The sequence below is a fragment of the Nicotiana sylvestris genome, chromosome 1 (assembly GCF_000393655.2).
Source record: "Nicotiana sylvestris chromosome 1, ASM39365v2, whole genome shotgun sequence".
Lineage (NCBI taxonomy): Eukaryota > Viridiplantae > Streptophyta > Magnoliopsida > Solanales > Solanaceae > Nicotiana > Nicotiana sylvestris.
The window spans coordinates 120076384-120094552 of NC_091057.1; the positions used below are offsets into that span (position 1 = coordinate 120076384).

Below are 18169 nucleotides of genomic sequence, written 5' to 3' on the forward strand. Positions count from 1 at the left end.
CTTTGATATAAGAAAGTTAATTTCTTCTTGATATTTTAAAAAAATTGCTCCATCCGTTCTAATTTATGTGAACCTGTTTGACTGGGCACGAGTTTTAAGAAAAAAATGAAGACTTTTGGAATTTGTGGTCCTAAATAAATTAAAAAGGGGCCAAAGTATTTGGGTGATTATAAAAGCTTCTTATTAAGGGTAGAATTGTAAATTTAAGCTAAATTATTACCAAATTTAAAAAGGGATCATTCTTTTTGGAACGGACCAAAAAGAAATAAGTTCACACATACCGAAAGAGAGGGAGTAAATATCATGGACCATCAAAAATAACCGAAAAAAATTAATAAAAGTGGAGCGGACGGAGTATGTTTGATAACGCGAGTTGCATAGTCAGACAACAAACATTCCGGTCAAACATTATCTCCAACGCAAATGTTGGAGAAGTCTTACGTACTTGACACAAGAATTTCCCAATAAAAAGCCATAGATACAAGTGTAACATCACAAAGGAATGACACGGCATTTTTAGAAAAACACACAAAATAATACTACTGTAGTAGATTACAATATCCCACGAATTCTACCTACTTTTGGGAATCTTGTGTTTGGAAATAATGCATGCGCTGATCCAACTTCTACATTTCCTTTTCTATAGTACTACGTGATTGGTTTGTCTCATCATTGACCCACTCCGAGTTTCTCCACTCAACAGAGTCATCCCTTTTCATTGACTCAGTACGGGTTTGGATGATTTCCCGATCGGAGTTTTAGACTTGTTCTGCTTCGATAAAATCAATATGATCGTAACAAAAATAACAAACATCCAATTATTCTCATCACTTGCATTATTTGCTAATAAGTTGAAATGAAACAACTAATTTTAACACGAAACAGAGTAAAATTAGTAAATTTATAATAAATATTCTGGATCCACCCATGCATCTACTGCATGACTTTATCTGCCAATATCTCCCTAATCAACAACGTCCGTCTTGACATATCCTTTTGTACCTTCCCTTCATGTTGTGCACAAGTCTTGGTAACTGTGGTAGTAATAATACTGCAATCTTTTCTGCATCTTTTTCGTTTCCTTTTCAAAAGTGTAAGGCTACGTAATATATTCCACAAAGGATATTTAGTTGGCTCTACTATCACATTCTCCATTTCCATCACAATTTCTTGGATTGAAGGTCGAGTTATTTTCTTTGTAGAAACACAACGTGTAGCAATGCGTAACATGTTCTTTATCGTGCCTTCCATATACCATGGCACATGCATTCTTTTGTCACAAATTTCCAAATCACGTCCCTCTTTAATCAATGTTGTTGCCCAATCAACAATAGAAACTGGTGATTTTGAGACATCGATCACTTTTCTTGAAGACATAATCTCCAGGAGTAATACACCAAAACTAAATATATCATTTTTTGTGCTTAATTTGCTTGGTTTGGTGTAACTGGGATCTAAGTATCCGATCGTGCCAGCAGGTCGAGTTACCGAGTTGGAACGATGACTCGGCGAGCAGGGATCATCATCTTCACAATCATTTTTCATCCTTAGGGCAAGTCCAAGATCAGCTAACTTAGCATTCCAATTTGAATCAAACAAAACATTAGTAGATTTAATATCTCTATGAACAATTGAAGGCTTAGTTTGGTGAAGAAATTCGATTGCTTTAGCTACTTGAATTGCCACTTGGGCACGTTTAGGCCAAGGAGGAGGGACGATTTTTGCATGTAGCATTTCATGTAGAGTGCCATTTGGCAAGTATTCCATGATAAGAAAAGTTTCATTCTTGGCCGAGTTATTATTACTCGTTCCAAGAAAATTAACGATGAAAGAGTTTTCGGACAGAGATGATAAAATACTTACTTCATTTTCTAGTTTGGAGTAGTCTTGAATTTTTTGAAGTCCTAATGATTGCTTCTTTATGGCTATGATTTTACCATCTTCTAGAATTCCTTTGTATACACATCCATGGCTTCCTTTACCAATGAGTCTTGATTTTGAGAAGTTTTCTGTGGCTTTTTCAAGCTTTTCATACTCAAATACCTTCATTTTTTTCCTCTCCCAAATACCCTTTTTTCTCATCTAGACCTTCTGCTGCTTCCTCTTGTTTGACAAGAAGATATAATGAAAATCAGAAACTTTGGTTGTTGGAAACCATATTTTGGTTATTATGAAATGAGCATATTCTTTCTGTTGTGACTTTGGAGGTTTAATATATATAGAAAACAAGGGAATATTTATAGCTTACACCTTAGGCAGCAAATAATTTTTCTTTGTTTATTCGAGTTTGCATTATTTATTGTCATTCTAAATTCAGTAATACAAAACACGTAAATATATCTGCAATTACTATTGACTTGTGTAATCATAATGTTTGTTTCTTAAAACGACCGAATTTCATGAATTTGAGTTTTATACATTGACAATATTATAAAAATTGTTAAGTACATTGTAATTTAACTGGTCCCAATAGATCGCGATTATCCACCACCTGTCTAGGTTAACTACACATTTTAAGTGTAATCACTTACTTTACCCGAATTTTTAGAAACTAATTGTAGAAATACTTTATGATTAGTGGAGAAAACTTATTAGTGTCAATCTTTATAACAGTCATACTCTATAACAATACTTCATTATAATGATCAAGTTTTTTTTGGAACCAACTTGTCATAATATATATTTTGTATAACAACAGTTCACTATAGCAGTCAAAAAATATCAGGACAAACAAAGTTGGTACAGGGAGAGTTGATTGTTAGCTTGAGAGATGTAAGGGAATAAACCTAATAGGTGATGAAACATAAGGTATATTACATTGTCTTCTCATTCATGTTAAGTTTACAAAATTGCTTATTAGCAAACCTAAATATTGAAAGTCGTGGTAAATAAATAAGAAGAAAGATACTACTAGTACAATTCCAACTAGAGAAAATAAGATTATTGGGGTTTTTTTCAGTGGTGGGGTTAATAAAAAAAATAAACTAAGGAACAGAAAAGAAAAAGTGAAGGAATTGGGCAGAGCAAAAGGCAAAGGTACTCACTGTCACTACAAGAGAGTGGTAAAATTAGCTGGTTCTTGGCCCCTATTCTCCTTTAGTGCCTTTTTCATACTTTTTTGTGTACCAGATTGGCCATTGAAAATTTTCTGGGGATCTAAAAAAGATTCTCATTTTATGGAATTATTAGGTCTTAATATGCTTAAATCACTTTTGTAAAAGCTGAAGCAACCTTTTTCAAATTTTAATTTCATTGTCTTGGGCTGTCACTTCCTTTTTTTGCTTTTTGAACTTTAGAAAATCCATTCTCATTTTACTCCTGGCAGAGTTGTGGTCACAGATACAATCACCCATTAAACAACTATTCTTACGAAATGTTCTGATTCTCGTATATCAAAACTTCATGCTTTTTTTTTTCCAAATGAAAGGAATTGGTGTTTTTCTTATTCTCTAGTTTTAAAAATTGTACTCCAACATTAAAGTGTCATTAATTTTTACTATCAACCAATAGTTTAAGAAATTATTTTCCGTTATCTCTAGTTTTATTTGTTTTGAATACATTTAGAAATAGGTGAACCGAGATTCCATTGGAAACAATATTATTTAAGCAAAACTTCTCCTATCCCAAAGTGTGTCAAGCAATTTCTACATTCGGTGGATAGAAATTAAATTATTCTTTAAAATACAAAAGAAAATTGGCAAAAACTTTTAAACTCATCTTACAAACAGTTAAGTATAATATTTAGTTAAAACTTCACTTACAATATTTTTTTTTCCAAGCATCCAGAATATCAAACACTATTTAGGTAAAGATCCCAATCTGACGCGACGAATAACTTGAGTAAAAATTGTGTAGGATAGTCACTTTTTAAACTGGTATTTACTTTTTATCCAGCATTTTTAATGTTTAGCAATAGTAGCCACTAGTCTTCTAAAATTAATATGAAAAGATTGTGTTGCCCTTTCTTCTATCTCTTTCAAGTTAGGGAGAAGAACTGTACCAAAAAGATTTTCTTCTTTAGTGTTTCTTGGGGCACCATTTAACGAGATGATTGCTCTTCGAAGGCTAATTCCTCTTTACTTAACTATAAATCAGAGGCTACCATTTTTCGATAACACATTAGATTTGATTCATACAACGAGGTTTCTTGATGGCTGGATTGATTTTGTGTTGCTGGATTTTGTGTTGTATGATTTTGATAGAGTTTTGAGGCCTGGTGGGCTTTTATGGATTGATAGCTTTTTCTATTTGAAGGAAGAATTGAATGATTATTTTGAAGCATTCATGATTCTGAAGTATAAGCAACAAAAGTGGCTTGTTGTTCCTAAACTAGATAAACATGACCGTGAAGTGTTCTTTTCTGCGATCCTAGAACAACAAACTTTAGAAAACAAACTTTCTGAATTTTATTTATTTTTCTTTTTCTTTTGGTTGGTTAGGTTCTGTAGTCTTTTATTTGTTTAGTTGTTTCTTTTTGTTATTAGCTTTCTGTTGTGTAATTTGACATCAATCTTATATGTAAATTGCAATTATTATTATTATTATTATTATTATTATTATTATTATTATTATTATTATTAGTATTATTATTATTATTTTGTGATTAAATACAAATAACGTTTGGTTTTCTGCTATGTTATGGATCCTGAACTTACAGTTACAAGTTAAAAAGTTAAGGACACTTGGTCCTGAACTTTGAGTTCCAAGTTCAAAAGCTAAGGACACTTGGTTCTGAATTTAGAATTATAAGTTCAAAAATTAAGGACGCTTGGTCCTGAACTTAGACTAACATGCTCAAAAGTTAAGGACAATAGGTCCTGAATTTACAGTTACAAGTTCAAAAGTTAAGGACAATAGGTCCTGAAGTCCTGAACTTAGACTAACAATCTCAAAAGTTAAGGATAATAGGTCCTGAACTTAGACTAACAATCTCAAAAGTTAAGGACAATAGGTCATGAACTTAGACTAAGAAACCCAAAAGTTAAGGTCAATAGGTCCTGAACTTATAGTTACAAGTTCAAAAGTTAAGGATAATCGGTCCTAAAGTCCTGAACTTAGACTAACAAGCTAACAAGTTAAGGACAATAGGTAGGAACTTAGGCTAAGAAGCCCAAAAGTTAAGGACAATAGGTCCTGAACGTAGAATAATAAGCTCAAAAGTTAAGGACACTTGGTCCTGAACTTACAATTACAAGTTCAAAAGTTAAGGACATGTAGTCCTGAAGTTAAGTTCAGAAGTTAAGGACGAAGTCCTGAAGTTAAGTTCAAAAGTTAAGGACATGTTATCCTGAAGTCCTCAACTTAGAGTTCCAAGTTCAAAAGTTAAGGACATGTAGTCCTGAAATTCTGAAGTTAAGTTCAAAAGTTAAGGACATGAACAGAAGGGTATTTTTGTCCGGGCAGTTAAAATTTATTAAAACAGTGGTTAAAGACTAAAGACACATGAAACAGTGACTTAAAAGTAAATACATGTGTTATTAGTGGCTAACCGTGCACCTTCCCCCATAATTTGATTCGCACAACAAAGGCACATATAGAGTGTAAAATGCTCCCTGCCGAAGGATAACTCTATTTTCGTGGTCGGCCCAAATTAAGATTGTGGATGTATTGGATTTTGGCCCAAAATTTCTACCGGCAATAGGAAGCAGTAAGCCCATAACTTTTGTTGAAATATTAACCCAAATAGCCATTTACTCAACCACTTAAATTAAAAATAGCCGGTGGATGTATAATTTATGTATTATATGTGTATAATTATGGATAATCAATGTATAATCTATATATATGACTAGAAAAAGTAAATAATGAATATGACCGGCTATTTGTGTAAAGAACTCTTTTGTCTTTATCTCCTGGGGGATTTGCATCTATACCTGCTTTTTTGGGTCACGTTTTCACTTATACCCGCTTTACAAAAAAAAAATGCAAGTGTACCCACTTTTGGTGTAAACTTGAGGCATACGGGCCTGAATTAGCAAAGACAATCACGCAAACTTCAGCATTCTAGTAGATGACTGAAGTTGTTTGTAATTGTTGAACTTAAGCATTCTACTAGCTGAAGTTTTGTTCTTTATTTACTGAACTTAGCATGTTTTAGCTGAAGTTTTGTCCTGGATTCAATAGTTTTGTCGTAAAGCTTTTTCAAAAATTTCAGCAGAAGATGCTGAAGTTATTTAGTTCATTTATAAAAACTTCAACACTAAATAAGCTGAAGTTTTGTCTTGGATTCATTAGTTTTGTCATAAAGATTTTTCAAAAACTTCAGCAGAAGATGCTGAAGTTATTTAGTTCATTTGTAAAACTTCAAACTCTAAATAAGCTGAAGTTTTTGTCCTACAGTCGTACTAGCTGAAGTTTTGTCCACTATTTGCTGAACTTCAGCATAATAGTTCAACTTTCAAAGCCTAGTGTAAGAATTGTATCAATAAAGACTCAATCAACTTGGTGTTTGATATTTCATTCTTGGATCTATCTGAATTCATTGCAAATAAAATAAATACAGACAATGAATTATAAATAGATGAAGAAAAGTTCTAAAAGGCCGTTTCAGTAAAAATGGCAGTCACTATGAGCAAATTAGCAGTAAAATATACTACATATTACAAAAAATAAAGAGTAGAATAAAGAGTAGAAAAGAAAGGAGGAAGAAAGGAGCGCACAGGTAGCAGGAAGAAGGAGGCGCCTGAAGTTGTAAAAATTAGGGTATAGGTTAAATAATTTTAAAAATATGGGTATAGATTAAATGGGGACGACCAAATAGGGCGACCCCGTGCAATTTTTACTTATCTCCTTGTTACAAGTACCGAGCAATGGCACTAATAAAAGCCCAGTACTCAATAAACCAAAAAGCCACACAATCAGCCCATAGTTCAATTTCAAGGGGGAAGTGCACGGTTAACCACTAATAACACATGTATTTACTTTTAAGCCACTGTTTAAAATGTCTTTAATCTTTAGCCACTGCTTTAATAAACTTTACCTGCCTGGACGAAAACACCCTTCTGCTCATAAAGTTCAGGACCAAGTGTCCTTAACTTTTGAACTTGCAACTCTAAGTTCAGGACTTCAGGACTACATGTCCTTAACTTTTGAACTTGGAACTCGAAGTTCAGGACCACCTGTCCTTAATTTCTGTGCTTGTAACTCTAAGGTAAGGACTACTTGTCCTTAACTTTTGAACTTGTACGTCAAAGTTCCGGACCTATTGTCCTTAACTTTTGAGCTTGTTTGTCTAAGTTTAGGACCAAGTATCCATAACTTTTGAACTTGTAACTGTAAGTTCAAGACCAAGTGTCCTTAACTTTTGAACTTGTTAGTCTAAGTTTAGGACCTATTGTTCTTAACTTTTGAGTTTTTTAGTCTAAGTTCAAGACCTATTGTCCTTAACTTTTGAGCTTGTTAGTTGAAGTTAAGGACTTCAGGACCTATTGTCCTTAACTTTTGAACTTGTAACTGTAAGTTCAGGACCTATTGTCCTTAATTTTGAGATTGTTAATTTAAGTTCAGGGCCAAGTGTCCTTAGCTTTTGAACTTGTAATTTTAAGTTCAAGACCTGTGCCGCCGTCTGTGAGACTAGTTTATGATGAATTTAAGTTGGTCATAGCAGAAGTCAATGAGCTCAGACTAGAGAATTCAAGATTAAGAACGTTACTTGAACAAATACAGAAGGATTACAATTCCCTTCAAACTCGCTTTTTTAATATTTCTCAACCAGAGTTCAATAAAAGTTCTAGCCCAACTTGTACAACTGAAAATATTATTATAGAAGAATCTGAACTAGTCTCTCTTCGACTTGGGAGAAGTCGACTTAGGGTAATACAATCTTTTCATATTAATTTTAATAGATTAGTGGCTACTATTGCTAAACATTGAAAATACTGGATAAAAAGTAAATATCACTTTAAAAAGTGGCTACCCCACACAATTTTTACCAATTTCAACTTCTAGGAGGCCCAAGAAAGTATAAAGGTAGGAAAAAAAAAAGGGGAAATGACACTATATAACCACTCTCAAAACAATAACCAAAAAAGTATATATATTTTTTGGTATATGTATATAGTGATCTAAAAGATATAGAAATTTTAAACACGAACTAAAAGTGATCTTTGCCCAAAAGAGGAGCCTCCTTTAAAGCCCAAAACATCTAATATTTGAGGGACCCCAATATTTGAGTATGAGATACTTGTTATCTTTTTTTTTTAACTTTAGGATGGACTTCACCGGTTTTATTTTAAAGAGAAAGAGGAAGCCCCGGACGTCAACTTCTTTGATGACGCCAGCCGGTCGCTAGTCCGCCTCACTCTTGATTGGTTTGAAGGCTTCTTTAACGGCGCAAGCAGAAGACCGTTGAAAGTCAAGGGTAAGAAAATATTTAAAATATTTTATTTACAAAGAAAGACATTTGCAATGTTTACATAACACCAGCTTGTGTATATGGTGACACGCTCTAGCAAATATTAGCAGGAAGAATCTACACACAGGAGTATAATTCAACCACGGTGCTCATACCATAGTGAAATTTTAAGTTAATACTTCTGCATCTCGGAATCTTTGTATTGACTTGTCAACCATTACGTCTAAGAGTCTAGGGGTGCAATTCAAAAATAGCCAAATTTACAACTAGTCGTTCAAAAATAGTCCAGTTCAAAAGTAATCGAAATTTAGCCACTTTTTATGTAAAGATAAATTGGAGCGAAAACACTATTCAGAACCCGGAAAATATGCCAGTATATTATACTGGAGTTCCATGATAAGTATGTTGGAATCCAACATAATATGATGGAGTTCCAGCATAAGTATACTAGAACTCCAGCATAATATACTGGAGCTCCAACAAGTATAAGTGTCCAGTATAATATACTAGAGTTTGGAGCACCGGTGCTCCAGTCTCCACTATATTATACTGGAGTCAGCAAAGTATACCGGTCCAGCATAATATGCTGGAGTTCATACACAGGTGCACCGAACTCCAGTATATTATGCTGGACCGGTCTTTATTGCAGCAAAATAGTGACTATTTTTATTGACTTCGTAAACGCTGGTTATTTTTGAATGACCAGTCCGAAAACTGGCTATACCGTGCTATTTGGCAAATAAGTTGTCTGGGCTGAACCAATAAATGACTCAATATCCAACCCAACCCAGTTGGGTTAAGATGAGTTGGGTCAAGATGGGCTAAATAAGGGGTTATAGCCCAATCCATCCAACTTCACCCAAAATTTTACAAGTCATCAACTTTGCTGGGGCTTTTGCATCTATACCCGCTTTTGGGGTCAGTTGAATCTATACCTACTTTGCAAAAAAAATTGCAAGTTTACCCATTTAAGGTTAACTTCAGACTTATCGGGACTCAAGTTAAAAAAATTAGTCTGAAGTGAAAAAAATTGCACTTCAAATGCACTTAAGGCCAAAAGGTCTGAAATGCAACAAACATTTTCCTACACTTAAGGACAATAATTCTGAAGTGAAAAATTGCATTTCAGATGCACTTAAGGCCAAATAGGTTTGAAGTGTAACTAATGGTTTCACGCACTTAAGGCCAAATAGGTCTGAAGTGAAAAATTGCACTTCAGATAAACTTAAAACCAAAAGATCTGAAGTGCAACCAACGTTTTCATGCACTTAAGGCCAAATAAGCTTGAACTGCAAATTGCTCAGAAATAGAAATTTGTTCTTTGAATCTTAACAATACAATATACAATTTAATATCTAAATCTACTCCAAATGAGCTCAAATTTGAAACATAACCTCCAAATATTATCAAGAACAAACTCCAATCATCAATTTGTCAAAATAACAATAAACCTAACGAACCCATTTTGCAATTAAGAAAAAGAAGAAGAAGAAACCCTAAGCAATAGTAAAAATAAAGCACCACAACAGCTCACCACAATAAAATATCATAAACTACCTTAAAATATGTTTACAAATACCATATAAAATCATTGTCACCCAAAGAAGAAGAAGAAGAAAGAAGAAAAAAAGGCCTGAAGTTGTTTAAAAAATGGGTACAAATTAAAAATAATTTAAAAATGTGGGTACAAGTTAAATGAGGGCGATCAAATAAGAAGCCAGTGCAATTTTTACAACTTTGCCTTTATCCAATGTAAATCAACAATACAAATTCAATCTTCTTATTACAAGTTTTCAAACTATAATTTAACTAGTTTGTTATTAACTTATTCTCATGAAATTGCAGTAGCAAAAAAATACATTGCAGATTTTCAACATAATAGTGGAATTTGACATCACATAACTTGTTATGTTGAGTTGTTGACGTTTTAGATTTTGTTAGTTATAAGTTTTACTAGTACTCACATATTTCTCTAATAAAATTAACTAATGTAAAACTGATATTGAGTATCTAAATTATTTAATTTTACCATATCCAAAAAATCAAATCAGAATCTATGTTGCGCAAACTCTCCAAAATGCTATCACACCCATGCGGATCCTCCAAAACTACACTACTTTTAGAAGATCCGACGTGCACCCAGAGACATTTTCGGAGAGTTCGAGCAACATAGATCAGAACCAATCAATTTTTTTTTTGTATATTTTGCTTTGATTGTCTAAAATCCAATACTTTTCCAAAGAATGAAATAAATAGCTAATACTTCTAGGTCTATCTGTTTACATATTTTTTATTAGATGAGAAAAATATGAAAATAATATTTTTTAATTCTTTTTAGAGTACAATTCAGTAATTAATTTTGAGTCAGTCAAATAGAAAAAGAATTATTATTAAAAGAAATAAAGAAAGACTATCGAAATGGGAAAAGGAACAAAGAGAACTTTGTATGTGAGTTCTTCTTCTTCTTTGTCAATCAAAGCTTGAGCACGGATTAGCTTTGGGTTCCTTCACGGGTTGCACTTGGGCCAATTAATGTTACGGGTTAATATGGGCTATGCCCAAAGTCAGCCCATCAGAGAATTATATTTGGCGGGTTGGTTTGCCAGCCCTACTCAAGATCTTACTTGTTTCAAATATTAAAATACTTTACCTTTTATTTCAGGGTGAAGTTCAAAAATAGTCAAATTTATAAGTGGTAATTGAAAAATAGTCATTTCAAAAGTAATCAAAATTTAGCCACTTTTCATGTCAAGATAAATCTGAACGAAAACATTGTTCAAAATCCGAAAAATATTCCAACATAATATACTGGAGTTCCAGCATAATATGCTGGAAGTTCATACACATGTGCTCTAATCTCCAGTATATTATGCTGGAACTTTTCGTATGTTGGAGTTCTAGCATAATATGCTGGAAATTCATACACAGGTGCACCAATCTCCAGTATATTATGCTGGAACTTTCCATGTTGCAGCAAAATAGTGACTATTTTTCAATAATTTTACAAACGCTGGCTTTTCAATGACCAATTCGAAAACTGGCTAGCTCGTACTATTTTTACTTTATTTCACCTCCCATATGCTTCATTATCAAAATATTCATGAGCTTCTTCAACTCAGTCAGTGTAAAACATTGTGACAATATTGTGTTATTATGTGCCAATAGAAGTTTCTTTTCCCTTTAAATATCAATCCAATGAAAAGGTCCGAAAAAGAGGGCTAATTAAGTCAAACCTCTCTATAACAGTCGCGTGTGTTCAAATATTTTTTGGATGTATAGTGAAGTGTTGTTATAGAGGACATATGCTATAACATAACATGTATGATCGGTTCTGAAAAAAAAATAACTTTTATAATGAATAGTTGTTATATATGAATATTGTTATAGAAATGTACGACTATGAGAAGAAATGTACTTCATGTGCTTTGTTTTTTGAAAACCAAATTAAAATTGTACAAACATGATTGAAATCAACCAAAGCTAAATCTAGCAATATTTTTCTTTTTGATTGTATAGATATGCAAAATAAGTTGGGGGCTCACATAAAATTATATAGTGTAAGTTACATGAAATTTGCAAATGGACGATTCTACATAGTAATAAATGCTGTACAAGGAAGGAAGTTCAAAAATTAGTACGATCTTCGTACTTCGTAGCCTATAGAGGCATTAATGTTTCATAAAAGAAGGAATTGGACTCTTAACCAAGATGGAAAAACCTTGAGGCAAAATAGGCCCCTTTCTTTTAAGGAATTGTCACAATTCTAAACTTATAGGCTTTGTGGTTTGTAGTATGATTTTATTAGGTCCATTCCTAATTTGGAATTTTAGAAGAATCCTCTTTATTTGGAATTATAGGAGTGGTAATGCTTATATTGGCATCTTGAACTAGAATTCTACCAATTATGCTATTACCTTCTTTGCTGCGAATTTCAATAAATTAGTTTTAGGATACGAGTGTACCCATCTCAAAGAATAATAGTTTATTGAAATTATGTTTGAGTTATAAAATAAAAATTGCGAAATTTTTTTAAGTTCCTATGAGTATTTATTGTATACTTTGTAAATTTTACGCTTTATAACTAAAGATTCAGATATAAGCTTTCAAAGGATTAGCACGATATACAATGTAGCACGCATAAGACAACTTTAAATCCAAATTTCAAAAAAACTACTAAATTTATTTTTGAAATATTATATCTTAACATTTTTGAAAAATAAGTTAATAAAGTTCAACAAAAAAATGATCCAAACGATTAGTATCACAGATTATCAAAGTTAGTTTATATGGCTAATATCCAAAAGCAAGCAGGTCCAAAATTAAGTGCATCTTTTTAATTTAAATTGGTATATATCTATTTATTGGAGGGGATTTTAATGGTCATATTGGGTCGGATGCAGGTAGCTATGGCGAGGCGCATGGTGGCTTTGGCCTTGGGGATAGGAACGGAGGAGGTACTTCGCTGTTAGATTTCGCTAAGGCCTTCGAGCCAGTGATTGCGAACTCGGCTTTTTCGAAGAGGGAGGAGCATCTGGTAAATTTCCAAAGTTCGGCGGTGAAGACTCAGATTGATTACCTTTTCCTCAGAAGGTGTGATAGAGGGTTGTGCAAGGATTGCAAGGTTATCCCGGGAGAGACCCTCGCGACTCAGCATAGTCTCTTAGTGAAGGACGTCAGTATTATGATAAAGAGGAAGAAGAGGTATGCTCGTGGCCATCTGAGGATTAGATGGGGAGCTTTAACTAAGGATAAAGCCCAGGAGTTGGAGGGGAGGTTATCCGCTATGGGAGCTTGGAAGAGTAGCGGGGACGCGGGCGCTATATGGTCAACGACGACGAACTAAGTGAGGGAGGCAGCGAGAGAGGTGCTAGGTATATCGAAGGGTTATTCTGGCAGGCATCAAGGCGACCGGTGGTGGAATGACGTAGTCCAAGGTAAAGTGGAGGCGAAGAAGGTGTTGATACCCATTTCCCTATACATTTTTAATATGCAAAATACTTTCGAAACAACATATGTATGCATATATAAGTATGTCCAAATGTTTTATTATTTATTTTTAATTTTTAAAGATTTTTAAATCAATTTATTGCCATATTTTATCCAGAAAAATATGAAGTACAGGGTTTGACTCGCTCGGGAAGGTGTTTTACTCCCGAGGAGTTAAGAAGAGCTAAAAATAATCCAGCACCAATGAAGAAAGTCGTAACTAAAGAAGAAGCAGAAGAATTCTTGAGGAAGATGAAGCTGCATGACTACTCTATCGTGGAACAATTAAGAAATACGCCCGCTCAAATTTTCCTATTGTCATTATTGATCCATTCGAACGAGCACCGTCAAGCTTTAATGAAGATCTTGAATGAGGCACACGTTCATTCCCAAAATTATCATTTTTGGTGATTCATTTATTGAATTTTCATATTTATGCTAAAATAGAGGTAATATAATTTTTGCGTATTTTTACAAAGTCATTTAGTATTTTTAAAGTTGAATTGTATATAATTACAACATTAGCCTCTTTTAAGATTAATTACGTTTATATTCATAAAAATTAGGTCTAGTATTTTTAAATAGTTAATTATGTGCTATAAATTATTTTGGTACCTTTAATTTATTTCTATAAATTAATTTATTATTTTTTTAAATTAAATAGGAAAAATTGGCTATTTAAATGTTAGCCCAATTTCATTTCGATTATAGCCCAATTCTGACCCCAATTGAACTCAATTGAAACCATTTGAACCACCAACCCAATTCCAATTTAATCCGACCCAAACTCATCTTCATAACTCGCCCACTTGCCCATTTTGATCTAGGCCATTGATCATTCAGATCAACGGCCAACAACCATCCTTGCCTTTTTTTAATTCAAACGACCCCTAACCCTAGCCTCATTTCCAAATTTCGCCGCCTCTGAATCCCCTTCCCTCTCAACCCTCTCTGCAATCCTCTCAAACCCTAGCCGCCGCCATCAACTACAACCCTAATACCTCCCCAAATCTATGGTTCCCAAAGTCATCGGAGACCTATATTCACCTCACATAGCTTCTACGTGTTCGATTCTTATGGTCTCAAGGCTAGATCTCGAAAAGCTTGGTCCAGGCCTTGTTCGATTGCAGTTCATGACTGTTCTTCGGTCGTCTCTAACTTTTTCTCCGGCCAGCCATGGCTATTCGAGTCAGACTCTTGACTCTTCTGCTTAGATCGTTGGTTTTCAAAGCCTTTCTCACCACTTGGGGTTATTCTGAAACCCTAGCCTTTAAGGTTTTTTCGATTTCTTTTTAGATCTGTTTCAGATCTATGTTTGCTTTGAACTTCTAAGCATTTCTCACAAATTTTCTTTTAAAACTCTGCCTTCAAAACCCCTTATCTTTTCGATTAGGGTTTCTGTTAAGTTATTTCAATATGTTTCTCTGATTCTTTGACATGTTTGGCTATGTTTACATATATCGTTCTTCTACCTGAGTTTGCATGTTAAAACCCCTAATTTATTTTAACTATTTATTAAACTAATGTTTGTTTGCCTGAGTTTTGTCCGATTTGTTTGCTTATTCTCTTTTTAAAACTCTTATATTGTTGAAAATCCCGGAGTTTTGGGTCTGACTCGATTTGAAGTTCTTTATTTCGAAATCTTTCGTTCCATTTGTGTGATTCTACAGATTATTGGGTTTCTATCTTCTCTAAAACTTAAATATGCTCGATACCCTAATTTTTCTAAAGGGGTTTTCCTCACCTGCTACTATGAGACCTTCGCATGCTTTTGATATTCTATGTTTTCTTCACTACTTGATCTACTGGACTGTCATGGTTCGAATGTTGCTATCTACTGAATCTTTGTACTACTGTTGTATGTTATTTCCTCTTGCCAGCAGGCCTAGCCTCGCATGTATAGTGTTTATGCACCTTATTTATATGTTGACTCTCCTTCTCTGACTAATTTTCAAATTCATGACTAAGTTTAAATTTTTCCTTTGTGAGATTCTGATTTCACTCGCCTATTAAGGTTAATTGATTTCTTTTCTATTTTTCCTTATTGAATCTTTCCAAAATTAGAGTATCTCTGTACCTACACTCGAATTGCTTACTTTCCTTATTTCGAACCTGTCACTGCCGTTAAGCAAGTGACCCCTTAATTAAGGGCAATCACTTGTATAATTGATTCTGAATCATGATTGTTTCCATGTTTGTAGCTTATTACCTCTTTCTTACCCGTTTTCAAAAACTATAAATACCCGGTACTTCTTCTCTTTAAAAGCCAAGGCTATTAAGGCTATATTTCGAAGTCCTGCTACTTTTCTTTACTGCACTTTACTTCTTTGACTGGTATGTTCTAATTAAGTTTTCAGCATCAGCAACAACATGCTTACTTAATGTTCTTGCATTATTGTCTGCCTACTGCTTGTATTTAATTCAATACCATTATTTAGCATGCTGTAATTTCCTTTCTCCTGTTCTGAATCAATGTATTATGAATCCCAAATCCCTACCCCAATGTGATTAATACTTGTGGTTAGTTTGGGGCATGACAACATTGAACATTGCTGAGCATGACCCAAACCTGATCCTCCTAGGATCATAACCCCTATGTTTCCCTTATATGTTGTGTACACTAGTTGATTTACAAGCATGACAGCACTCCCTATTACTGTACATGCCCAAAGTTAACCTATGCCTAAGTATATAGGCTTCTTGCAATGGATTCCTAATCCCCTGCCCCTTTGTGTGAAGTTATCAACTCTTTGAAGTGTTAATGACTGTCTCCCATCACCCTTTCCTTCTCTTTTATTCCCTCATCTCTTAAAACTCAGTTTTCGCACTTTTCACTCTCTTTCTTAGACTTAAGTTTTGCCCTCCTCATGTGAGCCTTGCCTTGGGACCCATGAGCTCCCTCTAAACTTGGACATATGAGGGCTGACATTTTCACACTGCACTTGTCCCTATTCTGGTTATGAAACTTGGGTGTGAGAACTGCCCGGGGTCCTATTGAGGCCCTTAGGGAACTCTGACGCACTCAAGCCTGAGAAAGGCTTTGGATCGATGGTATTTTGAATTGGTTTATCTCATAACTCAAAGAGGAAGTCAAGAATTAGGCTTCCTCTGGTTGTAACTTTTCTTTGTATTTTTTCTGATGTAATTTATTATTCCTGTTTAGTAATAATTTGTAATGAACTTTTGGGACTGGCTAGTGAAAAAAGGGTTGGGAAATTATGCATGCTCAAGGGTAGAAAACATGCCTATAGGACTGCATTCTCCACTTGTTCAATTCGCATTTAGAAAACATGCCTATAGGACTGCTCTAATTATGCATATTCACACTACATTTAGAAACCATGTCTATAGGACTCGCTCGTTCAATTCACATCAAGATAACATGCCTATATGGATTATCTGAAATTCTGCACATTTGTCACCATTTAGATATCATGTATTTTTAGGACCCAATTGGTTATAACCCAGTAGCATGCTAAAATCAGTAACATATAAAAATCATGCCTATAGGGGTTTTTAAATAAAATTCTAGTTCGTTTCTATTCATATTCAATTTTAGATATCATGCCTATATGGATTAAAATCAATAATAGTAGATACTATCACATGCAGAATCTGGAACTGTTCTAATTTAAATTTGTCTATTCTGAACCTCTGTTTAATAATTCACTTATTTTCAACAAGGTTTCGCCAGTATGCCTATAGGATTTCAAGCAGTACGTTTTGAGTTATCACTATCTCACCACCTTCTGAATAAGTAGATGTCATGCCTATAGGGCCCCGTCTAAACACTTAGGCAAGCCAAGTAATAACTGCAACCAGGATCCATTTTGTTAATTGCTACAACCAGGAGGCAGGCCTGATTTGGACTTCTTATCTGAGTTATGTAATATACTAATCTGTCTCAATAATTAACTTCCTTCGTCTTTATATGCTTTAATCAAACCTAAAAAGTATGTGCAAGTCATGCTAGTTATGTGCTTTTGTTTGAGGAGGTATACTTGAGCATTATGTGTTTATGTGTTTCCCTTGTAATGTGCAGTCTTTTATATGTTTTGTATGCCACCTTAGATTTTTATTTTTGAAACTTCACGTCAGCCTAATACCCCTCCCCTTTAGGATTAGTAGTCCTAAGTGCCTCGGGGACTGATAGGAACGGGACGGGTAATAGCATATAATAGTGTTCGAGACCAATCCGCGCTTTAGTACCTTAAATGAGGTGGAAAAGGGTAGATATGGATATGATGACCGGTGCGCTGATGCCACGTGTAACCCCTCTTTTGAGAAGTGATTACCGGGTATTGCATTGATGTGATCCATATTTTTTATAAACCTAGGACCCCCTTTCTTTACTTCCCCTTTCTCTTTTTAGCATTGTAACTTCTTATTTAAAATCAGCTCTTTTTAATTGCTCTTTCAAACTTTGTTTACTTTCAAACTATTGTGTATTGAAATCCCCTCTTATTTGAGCCTTATCTGCTTATATGTCAATTGCACCCCAAATTCATAACAACTGTCTAGCTGGGAACCATACTAGTGGATCCTGATAGGTGCCTAACACCTTCCCCTTAGGATAATTTCAAGCCCTTACCCAATCTATGGTTACCCAAGCAAACTTATAATTGAATCTCTATTGGTGTCCTAATGCACCTTAACTCATTAGGTGGCGACTCTTCAAATGCAAAAACCCAGTTCCTAAAAGGAACGAGTTGTCCCTCCAAATGTCATAAACCCGATTTCGCGAGAAAAAGGGGGCGCGACAACATGGCGACTCTACTGGAGATTTTTAGGCTTTTACCATTTCAAACTATTATTGTGAATTTATGTGCA

At 34.3% G+C, this 18169-nt stretch overlaps 1 protein-coding gene across 1 annotated transcript; it reads right to left on the reverse strand.

Annotated features, from left to right (window-relative positions):
* Positions 1-933: 933 nt before the first annotated feature.
* Positions 934-2049, reverse strand: LOC104234329 (serine/threonine-protein kinase-like protein At5g23170). The gene has a single exon (XM_009787885.2). The coding sequence runs from the start codon at positions 2047-2049 to the stop codon at positions 934-936; it is 1116 nt and encodes a 371-aa protein (XP_009786187.2).
* Positions 2050-18169: the final 16120 nt, after the last annotated feature.